The sequence below is a fragment of the Emydura macquarii genome, unplaced genomic scaffold, assembly GCF_026122565.2.
Source record: "Emydura macquarii macquarii isolate MOO-44397 ecotype Brisbane River unplaced genomic scaffold, CSIRO-AGI_Emac_v2 contig_2676, whole genome shotgun sequence".
Classification (NCBI taxonomy): domain Eukaryota; kingdom Metazoa; phylum Chordata; order Testudines; family Chelidae; genus Emydura; species Emydura macquarii.
This window is the reverse complement of record NW_027132813.1, coordinates 935,012-959,685: the sequence shown is the minus strand read 5'-3', so window position 1 is coordinate 959,685 and position 24,674 is coordinate 935,012. Positions and strand designations below refer to the sequence as shown.

At 56.2% G+C, this 24,674-nt stretch overlaps 1 protein-coding gene across 1 annotated transcript in view; it reads right to left on the bottom strand.

Annotated features, from left to right (window-relative positions):
* Positions 1-10,895: 10,895 nt before the first annotated feature.
* Positions 10,896-24,674, bottom strand: part of CAPN11 (calpain 11) — a 30,061-nt gene continuing 16,282 nt past the window's right edge. Inside the window, exons 10-22 of the mRNA XM_067564729.1 lie at positions 22,263-22,423; positions 21,213-21,382; positions 20,979-20,990; positions 20,178-20,389; positions 19,601-19,640; positions 19,118-19,183; positions 18,344-18,401; positions 18,163-18,227; positions 16,965-17,033; positions 16,748-16,826; positions 16,055-16,171; positions 14,349-14,407; positions 10,896-13,759 (exon numbers count right to left, since the gene is read on the bottom strand). Of these exons, the coding sequence (XP_067420830.1) occupies positions 13,733-13,759; positions 14,349-14,407; positions 16,055-16,171; positions 16,748-16,826; positions 16,965-17,033; positions 18,163-18,227; positions 18,344-18,401; positions 19,118-19,183; positions 19,601-19,640; positions 20,178-20,389; positions 20,979-20,990; positions 21,213-21,382; positions 22,263-22,423 (1,135 nt within the window). The 3' untranslated portion in view covers positions 10,896-13,732. The remainder of the gene's footprint in view (positions 13,760-14,348; positions 14,408-16,054; positions 16,172-16,747; positions 16,827-16,964; positions 17,034-18,162; positions 18,228-18,343; positions 18,402-19,117; positions 19,184-19,600; positions 19,641-20,177; positions 20,390-20,978; positions 20,991-21,212; positions 21,383-22,262; positions 22,424-24,674) is intronic.

Sequence of the window (24,674 nt, the reverse complement as noted above, 5' to 3'; positions counted from 1 at the left end):
ATCCTGTGACTGAAAAAGATTTGGGGGTGCGGGAGGATAATCAGCTGAACACGAGCTCCCAGTGTGACGCTGTGGCCAAAAGAGCTAAAGTGATGCATAAATAGGAATCTTGACTAGGTGTAGAGATGTTATTTTACATCTGAATTCGGCACTGGCGCGACTGCTACTAGAATACTGTGTCCAGTTCTAATGCCCACAATTCAAGAAGGATGTTGATAAATTGGAGAGGGCTCAGAGAAGAGTCATGAGAATGATTAAAGGATTACAAAACGTGCCTTATAGTGATAGACTCCAGGAGCCTAATCTATTTAGTTTAGCAAAGAGAAGTTTAAGGGGTGACTCGATCCCAATCTATACGCATCTACATGTGGAATAAGTACTTAATAATGAGCTCTTCAATCTAGCAGAAAAAGGTGTAACATGATCCAATGGCCGGAAGCTGAAGTTAGACAAATTCAGACTGGAAATAAGATGTCTATTTTTGACAGGGAGAGTAATTAACTGTTGGACCAAGTTACCAAGGGCTGTGGTGGATTCTCCATCCCTGGCAATTTTAAAATCAAGATTGGATGTTTCTCTTAAAGCTCTGCTCTGGGAGTTATTTTAGGGCAGTTCTGTGGCCTGTGTTATACAGGAAGCCAGATTAGATGATCACAATGGTCCCTTCTGGCCTTGGAATCTATAAATCTAAGGGCCAGGTTCTAGCTAAACCCCCATATGGGAACTGTGCAAACCTCGAATCTCTCCAGGCAGAATCCCAAACCGCTGCCCCTGCCCAGCTGCCCCCACTTTTCTTCCAATGGCTTTGATGCCCTCCTCTGGCCCCTTCTCCAGAGTAATCCTCCCATAGGCCCAGCCCCACACAGCATTCCAGGTGGAGTCTCACTAGGGCCTTATTTAGTCCCAGCACTAGTTTTTCTGTTTCTGAAACATCGGCCCATCGTGCCTAGGATCTCATACGCCTTTATCGCCGTAGCAGAGCCCTGGGGTAGATGTCTCCTGCTATCTCCCCAATGTCTCCTGGGCGGCAGCCCCATTTAGCCAAGATTGCTCCCCCCTCCCAGACAAGCCCCCCCTCCCTCCTGCCTCCCCTGAATGAATGCCGTGGCTCCATCTGCCTCTCTGTCCTGAACCACTCAGTGCCTGCCCAGGTGCCCAGGGCGGGGCTAACATGCTCAGAGCCTGTGAATGCACTGGACTAGGCATTAGACTGGAGCGTCACTAACAGGGCGGGACTGGGCAGTGTAAAGATTGGAATCTGTCAGCTCATTTCAAAATGCTGCCAGGAATGGGGGGAAGAGGGAGGCACTGAGAGCAAAAGCACTGCCTCGCATTTCTTTCCAGACCAGTCCTGACGCAACCCGTCCGTTGCCCAGCTGAAAGCTCCCAGTGAGCTCAGCTGGGATGACCTTTCCCAGCCCTGCAGCTTTCTCACGGGGAGCTAGAGATGAACACGCGGACAAGGGGGCTGGCCCAGCCCCAGCATGGAGCCATTCTGCTCCAAAATCAGAAACAGTCACTCAACAGCTCTGTCACAGGCATGAGAGCTGCAAGGGTCAGCAGTGATGTAACCCTCCTGGAACTTGCCTACTAGAGACTCCGGGGCCTGCCAGGCGTCCTGTGTCCTAGGGCCCAGAGTTAACTCTCTCTCTCTTGCTCTCACACTGACTCGCTGACATACAAAAGCGCACAGCTGCCCTGCTGCATGCCATGTGGTACACCCATGAGGCTAGCATTTGCCCACCGTCATCCTTCCTCCCCACTGGTGCCAGCAGGGTTGCATGAGTAATGGGAGCAACTTTCAGCAGCAGTTGAAGCCATTTGCTGCAGCTGTATTAGGGTTCATACTTGCCCAGCTGGGAGATTTTCACCTTGCATGGGAGAGCCAGTGGTTATAGTCAGGACTCCTGGGTTCTATTACTGACTTCCAGTGCTGACCTTAGACAAGACACTGCTTCCTCTGTGCCTCGGTTTCCCCATCAGTAGAATGCGAATGACAATATTCCTCTATCGTGCAGAGGACTTTTGCAGCTTCATCGATTAGTGTCAGACCAAGGCAGGCTGGCTTACAGGAGGAGCAAAAGATTGTTGATGCCAGTCCATGCAAGGTGCTGCATGGATGGAAGGGGCCAGAGCTGGGCCCAGATTGGCAGAGAGCCTACACTTTCCAGTGCCAAAGCACACTGCCTGAGCGGGTGTGAACTAATACCCTGCATGGCCATGCTGAGGGTTACCACGTCATGACAGGAGAATGAGAGACTCCAGCCAAGAGCAAAAATATTTCAATACATTCCTAGCTGTATTGTGTATGCAGGTTACCAAACCTGTAGAGATACGCACCAAGCGGGAGAGGCCCTGTGGAACAAAGGGTCTTTAGTGAACACAATTTGTAGAAACCCGTTTATTGTCAGGCTGTGAGCATAAAGCTGGAAAGGTAACAAGGTCAGGGACTAGCAGAAATAATTTGCTTGTAACTTGCTCCAGTGTAAGGCCCAGGTTGCTCAGATACCCCCGGGAAAAGAGCTTTTCAAATACCAGAAATCAGCTGAAGTGGGGCAGGGTTTGTTTACCAAGCTGCTGGGACTAGTAATAATGATAACAAAGCTTTGCCTGATTATAACTGCTTTGCCTAAGGATCCTGAGCAGTTAAACATTTACCAGCTCACCCTCAGAGTCCCCGTGCCCTATCAGAAAGGTCAGGATCATTATCCTCATTTTACAAGTGGGCAAACTGAGAGGAAGGACGTTGCTCAAGGTCACACTGTGAGTCACTGACAGAGCTGGGGACAGAACACAGCTCCCTGTCTCCTACTTTTCCTCAGCCATGGTGGGAATGGAACCCAGGAGTCCTGGCTCCCAGACCCTTGCTCTAACTCCCACCCAGGTGGGCCTGTCATTACATCTATATTGCTCACTCAGTTCGTCCCCACGTCCTAACAGCTGGTTTGGTTGACGTCTCCCTTTCCCCACCTCTAGAGAATAGGGCCATGCAGCCTAAAGAATGCCCCATTGCCTTAGGTGCTGTGAGCGCCTCCTACTGGGATGTGCTGTGTTCATTGCCACTTCATGGATCTAGCCCAGCCCGTGGTTACATTGACCCTACCTATGCTGGCTGGGGAGTGCAGGGGCCAGACGTCCAGCTGCCCGAAAGGCAGGGATTTGTGCCAGAGAGCCACTGCTGTATTTAATCTTCTCCCTCCTTCCTTAGTACCAGGGGCTTTGGCATGAGAACAGGCTTTTGATCTACTTGGAGTCTCACCTGCTGCCCCTGCAGTTAATTCCCCCCGGAGCTCAGGATACTCCCTGGCTCCCAGCACAGCTGTCCCCACTGCAGCCAGCCAGGTGTCATGTGTGGAGGATTCTGCATAGTAGGGCTGTCGGGGTAAGGTGTCCCCCATCTCCCCCCACACACGCTTTGGTGTGTATTTAGGGCCTGGGGCTCTGGCTGTTTCTCAGGGCTGTGTGTGGCTGGTGTTCATACGTCTCCTATTCAAAGTCGTACATTCACCCAAGGTCATATGAACGTGAGGCTGAGGAGAGAATGAGCCAGAGGATGGCACAGAGGGTTAGGAAGCAGGACTCCAGGGTTCCCCTCCTGGTTCGGGGAGAGGAGTGGCATCTACTGCTTAGAGCAGAGGGGCTATAGGTTAGGACTCCTGGGGTCTGTTCCCAGCTGTCATTGATTTGCTGTGTAACCTTGAGCAAGCGACTGCCCTCTCTGTGCCTCAGTTTCCCCATTTGTACCCTAGGGAGAACGATACTTCCCTGCTTCACAGGAGAGTGGGAGGCAGCATGCACTCATGTTTTCAAAGTGTCTTGAAAGCCTCAGAGAGAGGTGCCAGGACAGGGCAGCGGGTTATATACAGAAGGCCCTGGTGTGAATCCGCAAAACTCCAGCGAGCGATGGCAGCCTGAGCATCTCACACCACATAACAACACATGTTGCAGCCGATCGGATGGGAAGGCCTGTGCAGTGACACATCAGCAGGTGTCACAGAGAATGTCCCATTGTCCATCTGAGCAGATGGCTGTCCCACTGCAATGTGCCCATTCCTGTGCCTGCTGCTGGGAGCGGCCTCCCCTGGGAGTGGGGGTGGCTGGGGCAGGACATATGTAGCCCCCAACCACAGGAAAGAATCCCAAACTCCAAGAGAACTGGACTGCCTGTGGACCAACCCCTTGTCCTGCTGGATAAGGGGAGGTCACAGCCCACAAGCCATGTTCAGCGACAGCAGGCCCAAGGGACAGAGCCTGCCACCATCTCGCTGTCAGTGAGAAATGACCCCCCAGGTCCCTCCTAGACACAGGGAAAAGGTTCCTAGCTTGCAGCCCCTGAGAGAGCTCATTTAAAGGGCCAGTGCTGCAGGATTTAGCACATTGGAAGGGAACAGAGCGTAGTCTGAGCTGCTCTCATTGACTCCAGATATCAGCCTGACACTAACCCCCAAAGGAACCTCTCCGGCTGGGTGTGGACTAAGCAGGCTACACACATGGACTGATGCAAGCAGAGTGAGTACATGCTGTACAGACAAAGCAGGAGCTGGGCTCAGGGGTCAGGCTGGGAAGGCGGGGAGGAGGCTGGCTAGTCCAAAGCAGTGATCTTTGCCCCCAACACCGTTGCCTTTGCAGAGACAGCGCACAGAGGGAGCAGAAGGGGGAAGCCATTAGTGGAGGGAACAACAAAGCGACAAGACAAAGGAGCTGCAGCCCTGGATAGGAGGCATTTCAGGAGATTAAACATAAAGCAGATTTGGGGGTAGGGGAGATCACTGACCATACAGGGCTGGAGGGAGCTGGCTTGAAGTGGAGAAGGAAGGCCAGGGCAGCGTGCATACAGGGGAGCAGGAACCAGGGCACTGAGCCACATCCCTGCTTAGCAGGCCCAAAGTGACAGGAATCCCACTCCAACTCTAAGGAAGGGTCCGGGCTGTCCCAGGAGAGTTAGGATCGGTGACCTGTCACCGGGGAGCACCCGTTGTTGTAGTCTGTCAGCTCTTCAGTGGCCCCGGCCCTTGCACATCAGAAATCATGCAGCAAGTCTCTATGCAGCTCTGCTCCCTGCTCGTGGGCAGGCGGGATGCTGGGAGAATGGCAAGTGGGGGATTCTGGGATTCGTGGCAGGGGGTGAGCAAGGGCAAGGCCTGCTCCTCAGGCAGTTCCTGCAGGCAGTTGACTCGCCCAAGCAGAGTTCTCCTTGATGTGCAGTGCGATGAATCTCCCTCAGCAAGCCCAGCCTCAGATGCAGTCTGCCACAGGACTCATTCAGATCCATGCTGCCCGTCTCCTAGCACGGAGGCCCTGAAAGCTTCCCCAGACCATCTCAGGGGTTCCCTGGTTCCTGGGAGGAGAGGGAGGCTGCTCTTTAGAGAGATCCAAGTCTTTCTTGGGAGCTGACAGGGGGATTTTCTTGGGCAGCAGCAGACCTAGCAGAGCAGAGCTGGGAGGGGAGGGGAAAGGTGGGGCCGTGACAACCGAGTCCACAGCCCAGAGCAGGAAGAATGCAGGCTAGTCGTTCTCGGGGAGGGGGTTTCCTGACTATAAATAGTCTGGATAATGGAGTGTGTCAGGAGTCTTGGCGGAATCCAAGCTCCACACATTCCCTCCGCTTTGCTGGTAGCGAGATGGCAGCTGTGTGGGGTGGGCAGGGTCCGACAGCTGCCCACCATGCTGCGCTCCTGACGTGGTCGCCAGAGCAGAGCGCTTCTTTCCCTCCCTAATGCCTGCAGCACAGTGCTGCCTATCTCCTCTGCCTCCTAGATCTCGCGCCTCCCTGCCCTCCAGTACAACCCCCGACTCCTCTTCTCCTGCCATCTAGACCACATGCCCCCCTCATGGTGTACCCAGACTCTCCCACCAGCCAGCCCCTCCATTGGTGTCCCCTTCCATGCAGGGGGCCCAAGCCCACTGCTGCCCCCTAGCGGGCAGAACACAAGCAGTGCCGCTCCGAGCTGTGCCAGGGACGTGGCAGGCCCCTACGGAGCTGCTGGAGTTTCCCGAGGGGCTGGCTTGGAGGAGGGGGGGGGGGATTGCTCTTGTATTTTCATGTAGCTAGTATCCCAGTGATAGCTCTATCCTGGGAGGCTCTGGGAACAGGATGTGGATGGCGAGGGGACCAAAAGGCTCAGGGGATGGGAAACCAAGCCTTCCCCATGTAGAGCGCTGGGTCCAAGGTGTCCCCAGGCTGGTAGCAAGTGATGGATGTTTGGTGACCAGGGATCCCCATGACAAAACCCACCATTCATGGGCAGCCACCGCAGAGAGGCCAAGGACTGGCTGGACCATAGACACCCTGCAGGGCAGGGCCGAGGCACATTGGCAGGGTGGCAATGAAGCTTCTCCTGCTGCTGCCTAGACTGTGCCTGCTCCGGGTGTACAGAGGCCCCCAGGCTCCAGCCTGTCCCCCCGCCAGCCTGACTGTCGTGTGTAATGATTGCCAGAAGCAGCGGCTGAGCTCCGAGGAGCAGGGGCAGCCAGCATCCGGGGTGCCTCTGCCCACACAAAGGCCCCTTTGTGCCACCGGGACTGGAATTCCTGCAGCAGCAGGCCTGGGAGGAGAGTGAAACCTACATCTGATGGGGAGAGCGGGCCAGAGAGCCTGCCTGCTATGGGCAGCAGCAGCTGGTAGGGCCAGGTGGGCATGGATTACGAATCCCCCACGCCTTCCCCTCACTCAGAAGCACCCGATGGGCTGGCAGGAAGTGGGGGGGGGGGGCACACAAGATTGACAGAAACAGCTGGCAGTGAAAACAAATGGTAGGGACCTGGCGGGGCGGTCAGCCCCTAAAGGCAAGTCCGATTCTGAAGCAGGGCCTGACACCAGAGACAAAGATGCTCAGGCAGCTCCTGGCCCAGGGCCCCGCGACAGGAAGTGGCACAGCGACAGTGCAGGCTTAATGCTCGCAGGACAGGGAAGGCCTCGTCTGCCAGTGATGGGCCCAAAGCTGAGTTGGACTCTGGGCCACGCTGGGCCCAGGGCGGGCGTCACTCAAGGAGCGCTGATGGCCTCCCAAGGGGTCCTGCCCACTCCCCCGGGACCCAGGCAAAGGGGCTGGGAAGGGGCGGGGGCATGGAAGGAAATGGCTATGAAACTGCCCCCTCCCCAGAGGACTCCTGACCTGAGAGAGGAGTCCCCCTTCGCCATCTGATCCCAGCGCAGCCTCTGTTAATGAACACTGCTTCCCCAGGGTAGAGCGGGGAACCCCAGCCCATGGGAGCATGCCCCCGTGGAAATCCTGGCCTCTGGGAGCACCCCCTCTTCAGCCCACAGCAGGGGAGCTCCCTTTTTCCGCCATTTCCAAAGGGCAGGAATCAGGCGCTCAGAGGCCGACAGCTGGGCACGGAGACTGACCTGTGCCTCGGCAAGTGAGCAGGGCTGGGGGAGCGGCAGGACACAGCCCCCCTCCTGCTCCAGTTGCCTCTTGATTGGTCTCAAAGAGCCTTCACTTTCCCCAGGAGGAGCTCTCCCTGGCAGACAGCCTTCCCATTAGCTCAGAGGGACCAAAGGCAGGGCAGACTCATAGGGGAAGGACGTGATCCCTGCCCCCTGGCCAGCTCGTACCTCCCCAGCCCTCCTGTGGCACTCCTTGCCCACCGAGTGGCTCTGACTTCCACCCACCTTCCTGCCCCGCCACGCTGATTGGCCCCTAGGGCTCCCTGCCCCCTGAGCCGCCCTGACCTCCCGGCTACCCTGCAGTGTACCTTGCTGGCTGATCTCAGAGCAGGCTGGGTGCAGGTTGGCTGCCCTGTAGAAATCCCCAACGTGCAGGGGGAGGCGGGACTGTGGGCGCCCCCTCTAGGTTGCAGTGGTGGGTCTGTGTTAGCGTTAGCTAAGGGAGCCCTGTGGGTTGAATGCATCAAGGGGTGGCTCACACCCTGGTCCCTATGCACTAGGGTTACCATGGGAGAGGGGGGATGCAGGGCCCAGCTCAGCTTTCCTGTTGCCTCCTTTGGAAAATGATGGGCTGGATGAGAGGCATCCTCTGGGCCCTGGGGGTAGTGAGACATCAGCTGGACCTCCCTACTGCTAACCCCCACCAGACCGGGTAGTTGCAGCACGGGGAAGGATCTACCAGTTGCTGCCCAGAAGGCTTGGTTGGTGAGGCTAAGCCTGGGCACCTGTTAGCCCTGTGGCAGAGGGTGCCCCACAATTAGGGCCTTTGTGTCAGTGATGAGTCCCCACAGCTGGGAGAGCAACAAAAGCCACTTCTGCTTCTGATTCTGTCATGCTTGGCAGCTGGTCCACTGCTGCTCAACCCACATTGCCCCCCCCGCTTGCCCAAGGGACCCAGCTGCAGAGGCCCCTTAGAGCCCCGTACAGAGACAGCATGACGGGTGTGTGGAGACAGAGCTGTAGGGGGTTGTAGGCCAGCACTGCCCCATACACACACACGTGCACCCAGGGAGCTCAGACAGCTGCACTCCAGGCAAAGGAACCTTCCCAGTAGTGCTCAGACCCAAGTGGGGTGGAGAGCTGGGGTGGGGGGGGGGAAGCTGTGGACAAGCCACTCTTTTCTCAAGCTGCTCCTCCCAGCACAGCACAAGAGCGGCTGCAGCTCACTCAGCGAACAAACCCCTCCAAGCTGTGCGCACTGTTCCACAACTTGGGGAGCCCAAGGGAAAGCAGCACCTGCAAATGCTATTAGTTCCTCCTTCCCCAAGCACTAACCTCACCCAGCAAGAAAAGCTCCAAGGGGGGCTGGGCCATGACTCCCTGTCTGGGTACTAGCAGCCATTCCACCGGCAGAGCATTGCAGGAGAAGGCCAACTGCCCGCCTCCCTCCTTTTTTTGTGCCAAGTGCCTGGAAGCTCTTTGCATCCAGCTGTGACCTGCACCTTCCCAAAGGAAGCAGCAGAACTCTCTGGCCTCCCACAATCCCTACTCCGGGTCGAGTCCTGCCTTGTGTGGTCTCCTTTCCAGGGCCAGAGGCCCACAGCTACAGGCCATTTGCCACTCCACTTCCTCCCCCTGCATGTTTAACCCCGTCTTGTCTGAGCATCTCCCACTGCCCTGGCAAGATCTCCACAGAGCACAATGGATGGCAATGCCAAGAGAAGCTGAAGGAACAGCCCACTGCTATAAAACAAAGAGGCAGCCTGGGATGAGCCCAGTAGTCCTGGTTATACAAGGGCTTTTTCACGTGGCCAGGCTGCTTGAAGCCAGAGCAGCTGTACTGTGGTCTATTTAGTGGGGGCTGGATCCAACTCTGCCCCACATTAGCCCTACGGGGACGTGCCCAGGCTCAGACTTGCATCTGAGAAGCGCTGACTTTTCCTGTGCTGATAAATGCCAGGAATAAACAGTTGTTGTAGCTGTGCTGGGCCCAGGATGTGAGAGAGACAAGGTGGATGAGGTAATATCTTTTATTGGCCCAGCTTCTGCTGGTGAAAGAGACGCGCTTGTCTCTTCCATCAGCAGAAGTGGTTCCACTAAAAGATATTACCTCACCCACCTTGTCTCTCAGGAAAAAACAGTGACAGCCACACTAACACACAGAGCATGGAGCCATGGCCTGGAGCCCAGCCGCCTCCTAGGCCAGCGTGCCAGCCGCTTCAGGGAAAATGGTGAATTCTGCTTTATGTTCCCTTAGACTGTCCTGCCCCACATCTTCGCTATTCCAGTCCTGCAGCCCCCCCCTGCTAGTCCAGCCAGGGGCTCCCACACAGCTCTGCCAACACCCCTCACCTTTGACCTGCAGCCCTGTTATTCCTGCTTTTGGTTTTTTGGGGGAGACAGACCACCACGTGTTACCCGGACGCTATCACTTCGGCCCCCTGGGAAGCTAGCTCCCTGGCGGTGAATGGGTGCTACATTAGTGCCCTGCAGCCAGCCACCAGTGCCCAAACATCCAGGATGGGGGTGGGACGTTGGCCCAGACGTATATGCGGAAACATACCTGGAGCCCGGCTTGCAATTCATGGCCTGTTGGCCCAGTGGGATTATCAGAGTAGGAAGGGTGGTTTGGTTCCCAGCCCCACTAAGAAATGCTGCAGCATCTCCACAGGCTCCCTAGGGCACCAGCTCAAGAGCTGCTGCTCAGCCCTGCGTTTCCCCTCCAGTGACTCCCGGAGGCTGAGAAATGACTGCACCGGATGGCAGCTGGGTTGGGCTCCCAGCACAGCAGGGCGGTGCTGCCCAGCCAGCCTGGCTCGCCAGATGCTTCCCGGACTCCCAAACCCAGAGCCCCTCGGCTGACTTCAGTCCGGGCTCCTTCCAGGCCCTGAGCCAGCAGCACCTCTCGGCAGGCTGGAGCATGGCCCACAGGCACTTCAGGAGAACCTTACCAGGCGGGCTATGGAGAGGAGATGTACTGCCCCCTAGTGATTGCCAGGCAGAAATCCCACGGGAAATTATACTCCGGGCAAAGGGCAGGCCGTTTCGGGGCATGATCCTAGCTAACTAGCCTTCCGATGTAACAATAGCACGACAGCCTCGCCTCCACCATCCCCTGCTCAGAGCTGGGACAGCAACCCCAGCAGGACACACATGGGACAGCACTGCACAAAGCTCAAACCCAGTGGAGTCACTACATCCCCCGAAATGCCTTCTGGGGCGCTAGTTGTCCCCCGTAGTGCCATCTAGGGCAGCTGCTGGGCCAGCGCTTGGGGATTCCCTCTGGCTCAGCCCTGCCTGCAGGCCCATAGTGCTTCCCAGGGGAACAAGGCTGCCTCCCCAGTTTGGGGGCAGGGGGAGAGAAGGCTAATGGCCCACTAGGCCCCCGCTCTCTCTCCTGTTACTCCCATGGACAGCACTACCCCACTGTGTGTGCCCAAGAGGAGGTAGCTGCACCTTCCCACGCACCCCGGAAAGCAGGATCCCCTTGTAACTCGGACTCCAGTCAGCCTCTCCTTGACACAGCTACACGTCCCATCCCTGCCGCAGCTGGGCCCTGGCCCACAGTGGCCCACTCACTCAGAACATTGTGCCACTTGTTCAGTCCCCCCCACAGCTCAGCAGAGATGGGGGGGAAAGGGGCTAGAGTCTGACAGCACCCACTGTGCTGTGGCATGATGGGCAGGGAGGAGCAGTACCTGCAAGGGTCGCTGTTACCACCCTACTGCCCAAGGGCTGATTCTCAGGCTCTACCCCCACACCTGGTTGGGGAGGGACAGGCCCTTTGCTCTGATCCAGTGCAACGGGAGCTTCTCCCCTACTCGGCCCAGCTCACAGGGCTGCCTAGGTGCCAGGCTGTGCACAGGCCTTGGATGGGGCCGTAGATCCGTGCCGCAGTAAGGGTTTAATGCCCCCACTCATTCACTGCAGAGGCTGTGTTTGTACAGATCTCTATTTATTATCCAGGCTACATAGTGTGCGGGGGCCAGGGAGACAGCTCTGCCAGCCAGGCAGAAGTGGTTATTTCTGCAGCCAAGTCCTCCAGCGATGCATAGGCAAGGGTGGGGTGGAGGTCCAAGTCCTACTGCTGCTGCCCACATCCCTGCCTCAGGGCAGGAGCTTTGGACAGGGCCCAGGCCAGGGCCACCCCATTGCAGCAGCATAGGGTCCATGAAGTGAGAGGGCAAGAAAGGAACTCACGCCTGGGGGAGGTAATCACATGCTTGTTCCTGTCAAGACACCAGGGAGGTAGTACAGGGGAGAGAAAACCCTAAGCTTCTCTCTAGGGCAGGGCCTTGTGCGTTCAGATATAGGGTGTGCTGCCCCTTACACAACAGTAAGGGGTAGAAGAGTAACATTCATCACAAACTTGTTGCACTCAGCAACTCTGGGATGAAGAGATCGAGGCTTGTCGACACGACCACTTTTGCCGATATAACTTGTGTCGCTCAGGGATGTGGGAAAAAAACCACACCCCTGAGCGACATAAATTACACCGGCAGAAGCGTGGGTATGGACAGCGCTGTCAGCAGATCTTCTCCTTTCGACACAACTATCGCTGCTCGTAGAAGTGGCTTTATTATGCCGATGGGAGAGCTCTCTCCCGTCCGCACAGAGCAGCTACGTGAGTGATCTTCTAGTGGTGCAGCTGCAGGGGTACAGTGTAGACATGGGCTGAGGCCCAGAGCAGCTGACGGGACTTGTCCAAGGCCACACAAGTCAGTGACAGGTGGGGCTAGGACCCAGGAGTCCAGACCCATTAGGGGGCTTTATACTTTGGTCATGTCCATGTTTAAAAGGTGCTCAGGCACTATGGTGATGAGCGTGTAAATCAGTGGTCCCCAAACTTTTCCTCTCCCCCTCCCCCCTTCAGTAATAGAATGTGTCTACACACCCCTGGGCTGAGAGCAGAGTTGTGGCCAGGAGCAGAGCTGCGGCCAGGAACAGAGGTGGGGCCGCAGCTGTGGCCAGGGGTGGGGCTGGAGCAGAGCTGGGGGCAGAGCAACTCAGGGGGGCTGGGTGATGTTCCCTCCCCCTCCTTTTGGGGGCTGGCCCAGGCCCTGACACAGCCCCCCAACATTCCTCCATGCCCCCTTAGGAGGGCATGCCCCACACAGTTTAGGGATCACTTATAAGTGCTTAGAACAGCTCTGCAGGCAGAAGTCCTGACAACCAGCTCCTTTCTCCAACCAAACTCCCCTCCCAGAACCAGGCATAGAACCCAGGAGTCCTGAGTGCCCGGTTCTGAGCCACTAGACTTCTTCCCGCCTCTAAAATGGCCCCTGTTGGTTTTAACCAGAGGCAACCCCCACCCGGCCTGAAGCTCAGCCCCTGAACTCGCTGCCCAGCCCCTAGCAAAGACATGGGATTGCGCTGCCCAGAGCAGAGAGCTGGTGGGATTCACTCACAACACCAGACTGGCACCAGTGATGGTCAGAGCAGCCCCCAAGCAAGTGCCGCAGATCCCACCCCCTGCCCATAAGGGCCAGCTCCCCTACACCCTGCAGTCAAGTTCCATCCCTTACTGGCCCCCCACTACGTGCCGCTAGAGTTGCGCGTTTAAAGCCCACGTGCAATGACTCGATGTGCCCAACCTCCTTCTAGTGCAGAGTACAAGCCATGCCCCCAATGGGAAATGATAGCGAGAGAGGTGACCATTGGGACTGTTACAAGCTGGGTGAAACCTTGTTATGGGTTGAGTTAAAACCTGTAACTAATGCGTGAACGAGTCCCACCTCTAAGGTCATTGTAAGAGACAGCTAAGGGGTCACATTTGAAACAAAACCTACTTGTCTGCCCAGAAACTAGCACCTAGTGGGCAGAAGGTTCGACTGAGTACGGGCAGCAGAGGTGTGTGTGTGGGGGTGGGGGACGGAATTAATACATAGAAACTGTGGGCAGACTGTGAGTGAGAGACAGGAAGGAGGAGAAGTTGAAAGCACCGTGGCTGACCCTGGAAGAAACCCAGGGAGAGGTTTTTGGGTCAGGGGTGCATGTGAAAAGACTAATCTTGGTGCTGTGAACCCAAGAAACTCGTTCCTGCTAGTTGATTCCCCCTGCCTTCACAGACACAGGACTTTGTACGTCCTTTGTAAATAAACAAAACTGCACCAAAGAGAAATAGGACGATCACCAATTTCTGCTCCCAGCTGAAACACCCACAGGGCCCCAAACTTTGACTAGCCACTTGGGTCGAAAAGGGGCAACAGGACGCTAGAGGGTGTCTAGCCGGGTGACGGGGGGAGGGCCGGGGGCTCAGGGTGGGACGGTGAGGGAGGGGGACAGAGAGGCAAGGAGGAGGGTGATGACGGGACGTCTCATGTCTGTAAATCCAAGAGGGAGGCACTTTGGGGTGTCCCAGCCCGTCATGGTGTTTCAGCCGGCGTGGGTCTGTCTCCGCGCCTAGCCGCACATTGTCAGCATCAACCACTGTGAGGGAGAGGAAAGAGTGGGAATGGGCTGCTGGGGAAAGGGGTAACTGAACCACAGACCGCTGCCCCACCAGGCTGCAACAGAAGGGTCCAAAACCTGAGTTTCCACGTGGACTGAGCCACTAGCAGAAGGAATGAAGAGCCAGGCTTGGAGAGGCAGGGGCTACTGGAATGATCCTCCCCCAGCCCACCAGCTTGGTCTACAACTCAGTCAGAGTTAAAGCCTTGCCTGTTCTGTTTCAGGGGATCAGATAGGCACCTGGGCTGGCACACCCCCTTCACAGGAGGCTTCCCCAGATGTAGGGAAGGGGGTGGAGAAACCAGGCCCCAGGCAGGATCTGTTCCTAGTGGGACATTCCCAGGAGCCTGGCACCAGATTTCACTGATCTGGGGATGCTGCACAGTAGCCAGAGCAGCTACAGGGCGCCGGGCTGGAGAAGGACGTGGAGGGAGGTTAGGACTTTCTTTCCCTCCCCACCCCAGATTCTCCTTTCCACCCAGGATCCGCCCAGCTTCCCTGAACCCAACCCCCACCGAAGAACTCCCTTTGCCCTCTGGCTGCCCAGGGCTGCGGGGCTCGCTCTCACCTCGCTCAGGTTCAGCACTGCTGTGCCGGTGCCTTCAGGGTCCATGCTGCGGAAGAATCCTGCAGGGGACAGAAGAAGCAAGAGCTGCTCAGGGGGCAGCTGGCACAAACTTTTCCTTTTCCCCTCCTAGCCCCAAATCCTCCCCTGAATGCCCTAACCCCTCAGTTAGCAGCTGTGCAGCCATCTCATGTGGTGAGAGAGCCACTTATTATGGGCAATTCACACCTAGTTATTCCAGTATGTCGGAGCAGCCCCTTAATACTGACAGCCAGATCAGCCCGGGCTGGGATACCATCTCAGCTCTCCAAGCTAAGCCGGGTCCAGCTGAATGAGGACTTAGAAGAGAGACCTCTCAGGAAAACCCAGGATGTGGTCCAGGCAAGTGTGACAAATATTCTGTAATAGTTTTATGAGTCCTGTTTGTGTCTCAGTATCCCCGTATGCTGCATTGTTACCCAGTGGATGGAAAAGCGCACTCAGAGCAGGTCTACACTTCAAACGCTGCATCAGTGCTGCTGTAGTGCTTAAGTGAAGGTGCTCCTAGCCTGACAGGAGAGCTTCTCCTGTTGGCATATTAATCCACCTCCCCAAGGGACAATAGCTGTGTCAGCGGGAGAAGCCTTCCCGCCAATGTAGCACCGTTTACACTGGGGTTTAGATCAGTAAAACTAGGTCACTCAGGGGTGTGGATATTTCACCACTGTGCGATGTAGCTATACCGCTGTAAGTCTGTAGTGTAGATGGGGCCCCAGAGACATAGGTGTGAGTGTTGCCAAGCTGTCTGGGCATTAGCACCCATGTCAGTGGAACATCTGAGAAGACAATGGCAAATCCAATAATCACCCGGCCACTGACACCTAGCAACCAATGACCCAGTGGGAAGTTTTTCCCACCCCTCCCTTGGCCGAGCAACATTGCCTAGCTGGAGACGGAGAGACGGAGAGACAGACATAACTTGAACAAAGGGGTTCAGTACAGCTTGCCTGGGCTCCGGACTAGCCCAAACCAACTATGCTTTAACCTTCAGTTCTCTAGGCTACCCACAGGGCTTCCGCTGCTGCGTTCCAGTGGACTAATAAACCTGACTGTTCTGACCATGCTGTTTGTGTGTCGATGCAAATGCTTGGTGGGGTGGCGTGAGTCCCTGAAGCGTGTACAAGTCTCTGCCAGGAGTCCATCTCCGCCGGACTCACTGAACAGAGCTCACGGCGGGAGGCAGGAGCGCTCTAGACCTAGAGCCGCAGTCTGAGGCGGCAGTGAGGCCACGTGGCTTACCCTGGAGGAAGAATGAGACCCCGGGTAGCCTGGCACACAGAAGGGGCTCCTCCTAGAGACCGTCCCAAAGCTGGGGGGACATAGCACCGATTCTGCGGATCCATGACAGCAAGTCATTAAGGGGTGCTCTCCCCTGAGTCAGTCTGAATGTCCGTGGCCTAGGAGGGTCCTCAGCGGGGCTCTGCTGCTGGGGGTGACGTCAGTGACTCCGTAGGGGGAGCTCTCCCCTCTGACCACATCCAGCCCACTAGGGGAGATGCTATCTTTCAGATGAAGCTTAAAATCCAGGTTTCCCTTCAAGCTCCAGTAGGAACAAGGGTGTTAAACCACCCCCAGCCCAGGCAATGCCACTTGGCTTCTCTGACCTCCCGCCTGCCCCTCCTGCCTGGCGGCACTGCTGTATGCCACTGCCCCCTAGAGATGGCACTCACTGAACATGGTCTCCAGCTTGACCAGGCAGCAGACGAAGTTATCGAAGTCCACGCCCAGGTCTGCGTCGGCATAGCGTGCCACCACCACCTGGTGCAGCTTGTTATTCAGCTTGAAGCCTGGAGGGCAGAGATGGGGGTAGCAGTTAGTCCCCAGGGGAGCACGGGATGGGCTACAGAAAGGGAGCCATACCCTTTGGGATTCAGTGACAGCTGGGAGGTGGAAAAAGGATCCAGCCCATGCTGGAATAAGGGACCAATGGGCTGGGGAACACTAGCCCTCTGCTTACAGCTCGCACCCCCAATCTGTAGCCGGGACACTCAGCCCACGTGGTCCCCTGGACTCCCCTCTGCCAGGAAGCCAGCCCCACAATGGAGTGGATGGAGGCTGGGCCCACCCTGCGGGGATCCCAGACTCATGTAGTCTCAAGGCACTCAGGGTGTTTCACGGTGCTCAGCACTGCTGCGACCACAGGATTACAGACAGTGCTCCCAGTGCAGAGCAGCCAACAGACCCCGGGGCCTGGGTGCAGGGAAGCCAGGACAGACCTCAGTGCAACCCTATTGCCATGGCTCTGAGCAGATGGCACCAGGAGGGTATCGGGCTTGCTCCAGCTGCAAGGGACTTCCATGCAGGGTCCAAGCTCAAGGTACACTCTACCCCAGCAGCCCAGGGCCCTTCCCCTGCTGCTTTACCAGCTGATTCCAGAGCCAGGCGCATCTCATAGGAGCTCATGGTGCCTGACTTGTCCAGGTCGTGCTCGCGGAAGATTGTCTGCAATGACACAATGGGGAGAGAAGAACAGGCTGGTGCTTCCTTTCCCCACCTCATACACTCCAGGACCTGGAGTCCCCCACACCCCAGCATGGAGGAGTGTCTCTTGCTCCAGTGCGCCACAGCTCACCCCCTTACCAGCCAGCTCCGGATCTTGTTCCACAGGATCTGGAATTCCACAAGGCCAAGGCGGGCGCTGCCATCTTTCTGGGGGGCAGAGTCAAGGAGAAAGGGACCAGCCAAGGATCCAAAATCCTGAATGGGGGGGGGCAGGAAGAGGTTGGGAAGGGCAGAGGCCCTGACCTCTCATGTTCATTCAAGACCCCAGGTACTTTTGGCAAGAACAGGGGTTTTAGCAAGGCCAAATTCTAAGCTGCTCAATTCCATTTAGCCTCCCTCTACCCCCTGCAGCCTGAAATGCACATAGGCTCCCCTCACACTGCTGTGCAGTAGTTAAACAGCTGTTGGGCCCCACCCCAGAGGTGGCTGCATTTCTGTGGCAGGGTGTGTACACAGTTTGTGAAGTGTTCTTGTGAAGTGGCTCTAGAGCTGTGCAGTGCTGGCACTTTCTCCCACTCCATCTTGGGGTGCAGTGGGAGGGGGGCTGTGGTGGTGCCAAACTGAAGGGGCCCAGGGTTTCAGTGATCCTGAGTCTACGGCACTGCCCTGGTGCCTCTCAGGGTGAGGAGGGAGCACAGCCCAGCGGCCGTCAATTCCCATCTCCAACCCCAGCAGTCAGACAGAATGAGGGGGGGGGACGCTCTGCTCCACGGAAGGAGTTTGGGAGAGAACCTGGCATAGCTTCACTCAGCCCCGCTTGGGACCTGGGGTCTCCCTGAAGTCTGCCCCCAGCCCAGAGATGGAGCATGTCACTGCTGGGCAGCAAAGGGTCCCAAGCCTGGTGTGTGAGGATGTACTAAGAGAGGAAACTTAGCGGCAGGGTGCTTCCTCTCTCAAAGGGGGAGGCAGGAGAGAAACTAAGGGTGTGGCCAGGCTCTGGGCTGAAGGAGGCACAGCTCCTTGAGCAGGGGCATGAAGAGGAAGTGAAAGCTTGTTCCAGAAAGCGTGCTGCTCCAGCCTGCACCATGGCCGACGGGCCAAGCCGGGGTATTGGAACAAGGGCCCACTGTGGTGGTCCCCCCGAGATATGAGCATGGCTGAGGGGTACTGAGTAGATAGCCGAGGAGCCCTCCCTTGAAATGACCTGTGTTGGGAGTCACAGGCCCAAACCAGACCCACCTCCCCAGCCTGGGAAAAGTGATCTCTGCTAGAAAGGGGAGTCCCCACGGGAGCCTCTGGAAGAGGATCCCCCTCCCCACAGCAGGCAGGAGGATACGTCCATCAGGTTGATCATGTTGCGGCAGGAATCCATGCTGAACCCATCTGTCTTCAGGTCTTTGTCTGGGGGTGGGGGAAGGAGATGCTGTTATTTGGAGAACGAGTCGCCCCTGGGACAGACCCAGGGCAGCGAGCGAGAGCTGCAGAGAGGTGTGAGAGACAAAGGGGGCAGCACTTACGTCGGGTGACGACTCTGTTCAGAATAGTCCTGAGCTCAAAGACGCTGATTTCCATGTCCTAGAGAGAGGGCAGAGGATTAGCGACACCCCTCAGCGGTGGGCTGAGGGGGGTTTCCCTGGTGCCAGGCGTGGTTCAGGCAGCAGCTGGACCCCTCTCTGACCCTTCACATCACCCCCAAAGCAGGGATTTTCTCCCTCTCCTCCACGTGCTGCGTGTTGGCCCGAGTCTGCTCTCTGCTGTCGGTGAGACCTGCTGGTTTGCAGCACCTCACCGCCAGCCAAGGAAGCCAGGTCATAGGCCAGAGCCAGTCACGCGGCCATGACCCCCACTGAGGCAGCTGGGTACGAGGTGGAGCAGGAAAAGAGGCTCCCAAGACAGGAGCATTGGTGAAGCAGGGCTTCCCCACCCACAGCCTGCCGGGTCTCCATGGGAAACTGCAGTGGGGGAGCCTAGGGGGAGTGTCCTGGGTCTTGCCCTCTGATGAAGTGGGGCATAAACCCCCAGGCTCAACTCTCTGGTACTTAGGGAGCTAGGCTGTGCCCGACATCCAGAGGGAAGGAGGGGCTGAGCCTCTAACCAGGTACAGAGCATCCCAGCCTTGCTGCAGCGAGGGCTGCCCGCCCTACACCTCTGAGATGGATGTCAACACCCCTGTCGTGGAGCCTGGGGGCAGGGAGCGTCTCAGCTGTGCGTGCGCAGCACCCAGAACAACAGGGCCTGATCCCGACGGGGATATGGATAACAACAACGGAGCCCAGAGCGGCAGCACCCACCTCTCCCGCCAGCTGCTGGAACATGTTCCTGAAGGCGCTGTCCACGTCGTCCTCAGAGATTTCTTCCTGGGGTGGCACAAACCAGGGACAGGTTATTGAACAAGCTCTGGACTTTCCCCTCCCACTGAAGCGGAGCTGCCCTGGCACATGGGCTCCTACCGAAAGGAGCCAGCAGGGGGAGCAGAGCTCCCCTCCTCCAGCTGCCCCTTAGCTCCCCACCGGTTCTTTACTGTCAGCCGCCCTCCTCCCTCAATCGAGCCCCCATCTGCACCCCTCAGCCCCGTCTGCTGTCCTCTGGCCGAGAGGCCATTTCAAGCCAGCAAGGAGGCGGCACTGGGTGGTTTAAGCAGATGAATGCAGCCAGCCCCCAACTGGAGCTCCTTCCCACCACGCCCCACTGTGCCGCCTAGGTCCCCATAGCCTCGGCAGGCTGAGTGGAGGTGGCACTGACGTGGTCCCTGCTTGGGTTTGGTGGACTCTTACCTCATCTTGCAGATCTGCTGTGATCTCCTCATCTAGCTCCCTGGGGACACAAGGGGGAGACACGGTGAGTGAGAGGGGCCGCCCTCCCGTCAGGAGGGGAGCGGGGTCCCGACAGGCATGCTAGGGTGTGGGGGCAGCGAGTACGGCATGTCACCTCGCAAGGCCAGATCAGACAGGCCAGGAGGGTCAGGGAGAGAAACCCTAGCGCTGAGAACCCTGGAGAGAGGGGCCCAAAGGACACACCCTGGGGACATTATTCCTAGTCCCTGATCGGGGGGTGTGGAACTAGACACCCAAGGAATACAAAGCACTGAGACACCTGGCAACACAGACATTGAGTAAGAGACAGGGAAGAGTCAGGCCTCTCCTCCCCAGCTTTGTGTGGGGCTCCAATCCCAATGACCAAATCTGGGGGACTCTACCCTTTCCCCACCCGTACGTCAGCAGGTTCTGGAGAAGCCTCCCACTCAGCCAAATCTGCCCAGGGGCCACCCAAGCCAAGCCAGACCTGAGATGGGCTATCGTGTCCCCAGAGCCTGAGCTGAGACCTGGCAGCTTATGTCACACGTAGACTCACTGTGTGTCTGACTGCTTCTCAGTGAAGACGCGCAGGACAAAGTCGGCCTCCTGGTGCGGCTCGAAGGTGGAGGGCATGATAAGGTACTCGCCCGGGGGCAGCCGGATCATGTTGCTCACCTCCCGTAGGTTGATGAAGGTCTCCGAGCGGGCCCGGGACTGGTTCCGCAGGAAGAAGTCTTTCTTCAGGTGCACGTTCTGGCAGCCCTGGGCCTGGGGACCAGACACACCCATGGGTAACAGCCCAGCTAAGAGCAGGGAGGGAGCTGCCCGGGGCATGAGACACGTTAGAATACCAGCACAGCTGCAGATTAACTGGGCTGGGGTGCAGGGCACCCATCAAACCTAGCCACCCCGAACAGACCAGCTCCAGGGCAGGTGTCTCCCAGGAAGTGGTTATATTAGCTCAGCCCAGCACCCTACCCACCACGGCCCAGCTAATCTAGTGGCTGGTCTCTCAATACTGATCTTACTCCAGGGCGTGGGGATCCCTTGCCCCCATCATGAGCATGCAGAGCCCCTGTTACACTAGCCAGGAGGAGTACCAGCCAGCTCCTCCTGGCATTAAGTTTCCAAGCACACTTTGGCATCCTTTCTCCCACCAGCCCAGGGAAGGCCGGGCCAGGGGTTGCCCCCAGGAATGCCTAGCAGGTTGAGGGAACTGATGAAAGGCTGAGGCAAGAAATCCCCACAGCCGGTGGATCTCAGGGGCCCTGGCCCTGAATTAATCCCTTCCTGCCAGCCCTGGCTCTCCTCCTCTCACACACACTCCAATGGTGGGGTCTGGCAGCTGAGGACATACCTCCTCCGGGACCTGTGAGAAGGAGAAGAGAGAGAGAGAGAGATCAGGACCCATGTGTGGCGCCCCTCTTGTCCCCGCTACCTCTTGTGCTCACTGCTGCATGGGGGTGAGCGGTGAATGTCGCTCCATTAACTGGGAATTATAAAGGGAATGGGCTTGTGGGAGCCCTTCATTGGCTTTCTCCGGAGTTCAGCAGTGCCACCCCCATGTGCTAAGCAACACCCAGGGGATTACCTCATAGACGGCAAAGCCGATGGTGTGCATGTCGCCCCCCACCCGCCGTTCCTTCCGGCGGTGCTTCTGCATCAAGGCCACCAGGAAGCTGCAGGCCACCTCGTTATCCTCAGGGTCATCGTCCTCCTCCAGGAGCTTGATCTTGAACTGGGGGTTAATCCAGAACGTGGCTGCAGGAGAGAGGAGTTGGGATAACAGATCGGGTGGCCAGGCTCCACAGCCTCTTCCCTTTGCACTCCCACTTTCCCATTAGGAATGCTACGCAAGGGGTAGGCTCCTGCATCTCCCCATGTCTCTGATCACCAGCCACTCCCTCCTCACGCCAGAGCTCAGACATGCTGGGCTACACAGGTTGCTCCTTGCCCATGGGCTGCCCCATGCCACAGCAGAGACAGGCCCCACAACCTCCACTCCGTGGCAGAGCCGCTCACAGAGCATCACCATGCTCCCTGATCACACACACACGAAAACTGGAGTCCTAGGGTACGTCTAAATGCAATATAAGCCCAGGGTTAGTAGAACTCAAGTTACCAGACCCTGGGTTTGTTAACCTAGGACTTGAGAGTCTACACTTATTTGTAACCCCAGGTTAGGAACTGTTGAACCTGGGGTCCCAGCATCTACACTGCATTAGGCAGACCCAAGTCCAGCCACCCTTAACCCAGAATTCCTAGTACACTCCCAAAGACGTGGCTGTTCCAGCCCTTCATTTGTGATGTGGTGTGAGCAAACCTGACTGCCCACCAAACCCAGCCGTCCAGAGGACAAGGGAAGTTGGCCTATGGGATACTTTTGGCAGATTCCCAGAGCATGAGTCCAGTGGGACTGCATCTACACTGCAGAACAATCGGACTTGAACCCTGGGTCCCGGTTTGACTCAGGTTTGGCCCCTCTACGTCTGTGGGGTTCTGGATCCATGGGTCCGAGCCTTGGGTTAGTGTGGTTTGTGTGTAGATGGAAGGGGGATTAGGCCTGAGCCTGAATTCGAACCCTAGGCTTACACTGCAGTGTAGACATACCCTTAAGGAACAGGCTGGTGGTGGGTGGTACCTGGGTGGTTCCTGCAGCCTCCGGCTGTGCTGCCTCGACGCCAGGTGCCCTCGAACAGGGTCGTATGCCACCTGCTCAGGCTGTCCTTGGTCAGGGCATCAGGGGTCAGATTACAGATCTCTAGCCTGGAGAACTCCCGCATGAAGTCCTTGAAAGCCATCCTGAACATGGGGGGTGGGAGGGAGGCACAGAAGAGACTGAGACTCTGCACAGATTGGATCTTTCTGCACTGGGGTTTCCTCAGTGGTGGTGGGTTGGCAGGGGTGCTCCCATCCAGGGGACCCCTAGCCTTCCTGTGTCTAAACCCCTCTCTGTGTCCCACTGCTCATGAGCTCTCAGAAAGCGGAGGTGTACAGGGGGCACAGTCAGGGGGTCCCCTCCAGCCCACCTCCCACTGCTGTATGATCCAGCAGAGTCTATTCTCTCACACTCCTGTCCCAGCCGTCTGCCATCTCCACCCCGACCAGGCCCAGTGCAAAGGGGCTCACTCCCTGCAGCCTGGCCATCCGCTGAGATAAGTGATCCTGCTGGCCCAAGCCGCACAGCTGGAGTTCTTTGTATCATCCTGCCCTGAGCACAGGTTCCCTTAGCAGAGCAGCATGCAGTGAAACTCTGCCAATCCCCTGCTCCACTTCCATCTCTGGGGCAACAAACCCCACGGGACTCCCTGCCCTCACTATGAGCCAAGAAGCAGCTGCACTCTACTGCGTGCCACGGTGGAGGAGAGGAACACCATATGATGTTGTCTGGATTAGCCATTTATAATGTTATTTAATTATAAATTGGTGGCCATTTATAATATTATTTAATACCAGTGTGACAAAATTGCAATGATTCTTCGGAGATCTGCCATGTCAGGTACCATTGGAAAAGGTATAATTTGCTAATTATGATATTGTTTATGTGTATGTATCATCTTTGTACTGTAAATTATGGATATGTGTGACAGATATTTGTACCCAAACACTTGTGCTGTGCTACTGGATTATAGCCCCAGGCAGGTTAGTGTCAACACTGATGACTCATTGAGGGTCATCACCTATACAATGAGCCCAGGGTGAGAAGCCAGGGCTACATTTTATGAGTCACAAGTGCAGAAGAGTAAAGAGTTAAAAACTGGACAAGTAGTCAGACTAAATTACACGGAACGGGGTCAAGTTAAGGGCAAATCTTGTCTCTGTTAACTGGCATGAATTTTAGTTAGAGTCTGTTATCTCTCTTCTTCTCCTCCCTTCCTGGCCATCTGCGCAGGGGATAAGTTTATCAGCATTTCTGTGCAAGGTCTTTTTGGTGGGAAGAAGGCGTTATCTTCCTTCTCCCCCTGGCATGCCTTTACTTCAAAGAATGTTAGTGTAAAATGTATAGGTTTTAAGGTGATGTGCCTGACCTCTGTATGGTAAGCCTGTAAACAACAAACAGGGGCAGGTATAATTATATTCATTATGTAGTTGTTAATATTCATTTTATAGGTGTCAATGTAACCAAATAAGGGTCTATGGGGAGTTGCTGAAAATGTATACATCTACATACTGTTATGGATAAAAGAATTGTAAAGTAACCCCCATTGCTCACTCACGGCGTTGAGATGGAACGAGCAGGCAATAAAGGATTCCGTCTCCCCAATTCGTCCCCGGGACAACCTGTTTGATTATTTCTAACAACCAGGACATGTAAGAACATGCCTATGGCCAGGGGACTCTAAGACTTTTCCATGCCATGTGCTGTGTGGCTGTATTTGGGACAAAGGATGTACAAGGCTCATGGCAGAAACTATAAAAGGCAACTGCACCATCTCCATTTTGTCTTCATTCCTGTTTCCTACCTCTGGATCAACTCATCTACATCTGAAGCTGTGAAACAAAGGACTGAGACCCATCCAGGTGCTGGATATACTCCAGAGGAACTGTACAAGCCTGCAAACTCCATAGTTCTGCTAAGAACCTGATATATATGGGCATTGAAGTCATTTGTATGTATCTGATTGCTTTGATCATTTAACATTTCTCTTCATGTTAGTTTCTTTCCTAAAGTACTAAAGGATTGGTTGGCTGGCAGCGTGGAATTTGGGGTAAGATCCAAACCAATATTGATCTGGTACTGTGGCTGACCCTTTGGGGATCAGGAGAACATTTTGGTAAAGGGAATAGAGTTTTAAATAACTTATCTCTTTACTGGACCTAGTTGCTAATTTGGAGCCAGAGACTGAAAAGCAATAAATCTATGATTCTATGAAAGGGGGCTGTGTATTTCTTGTTTTAGCTTTTTGATAACCAATGTGGGAAATCAGGAGCACTGTTTGTGACTGGTTGGGGGAATCTAACTGCAGTGTTGCCCACCAGTTCTGGGAGAATCTGCTCTCCTTTTGCAGCCTGCCCTGACCTTGGCATTTTCAGATGGGCTACTCTAGGCATG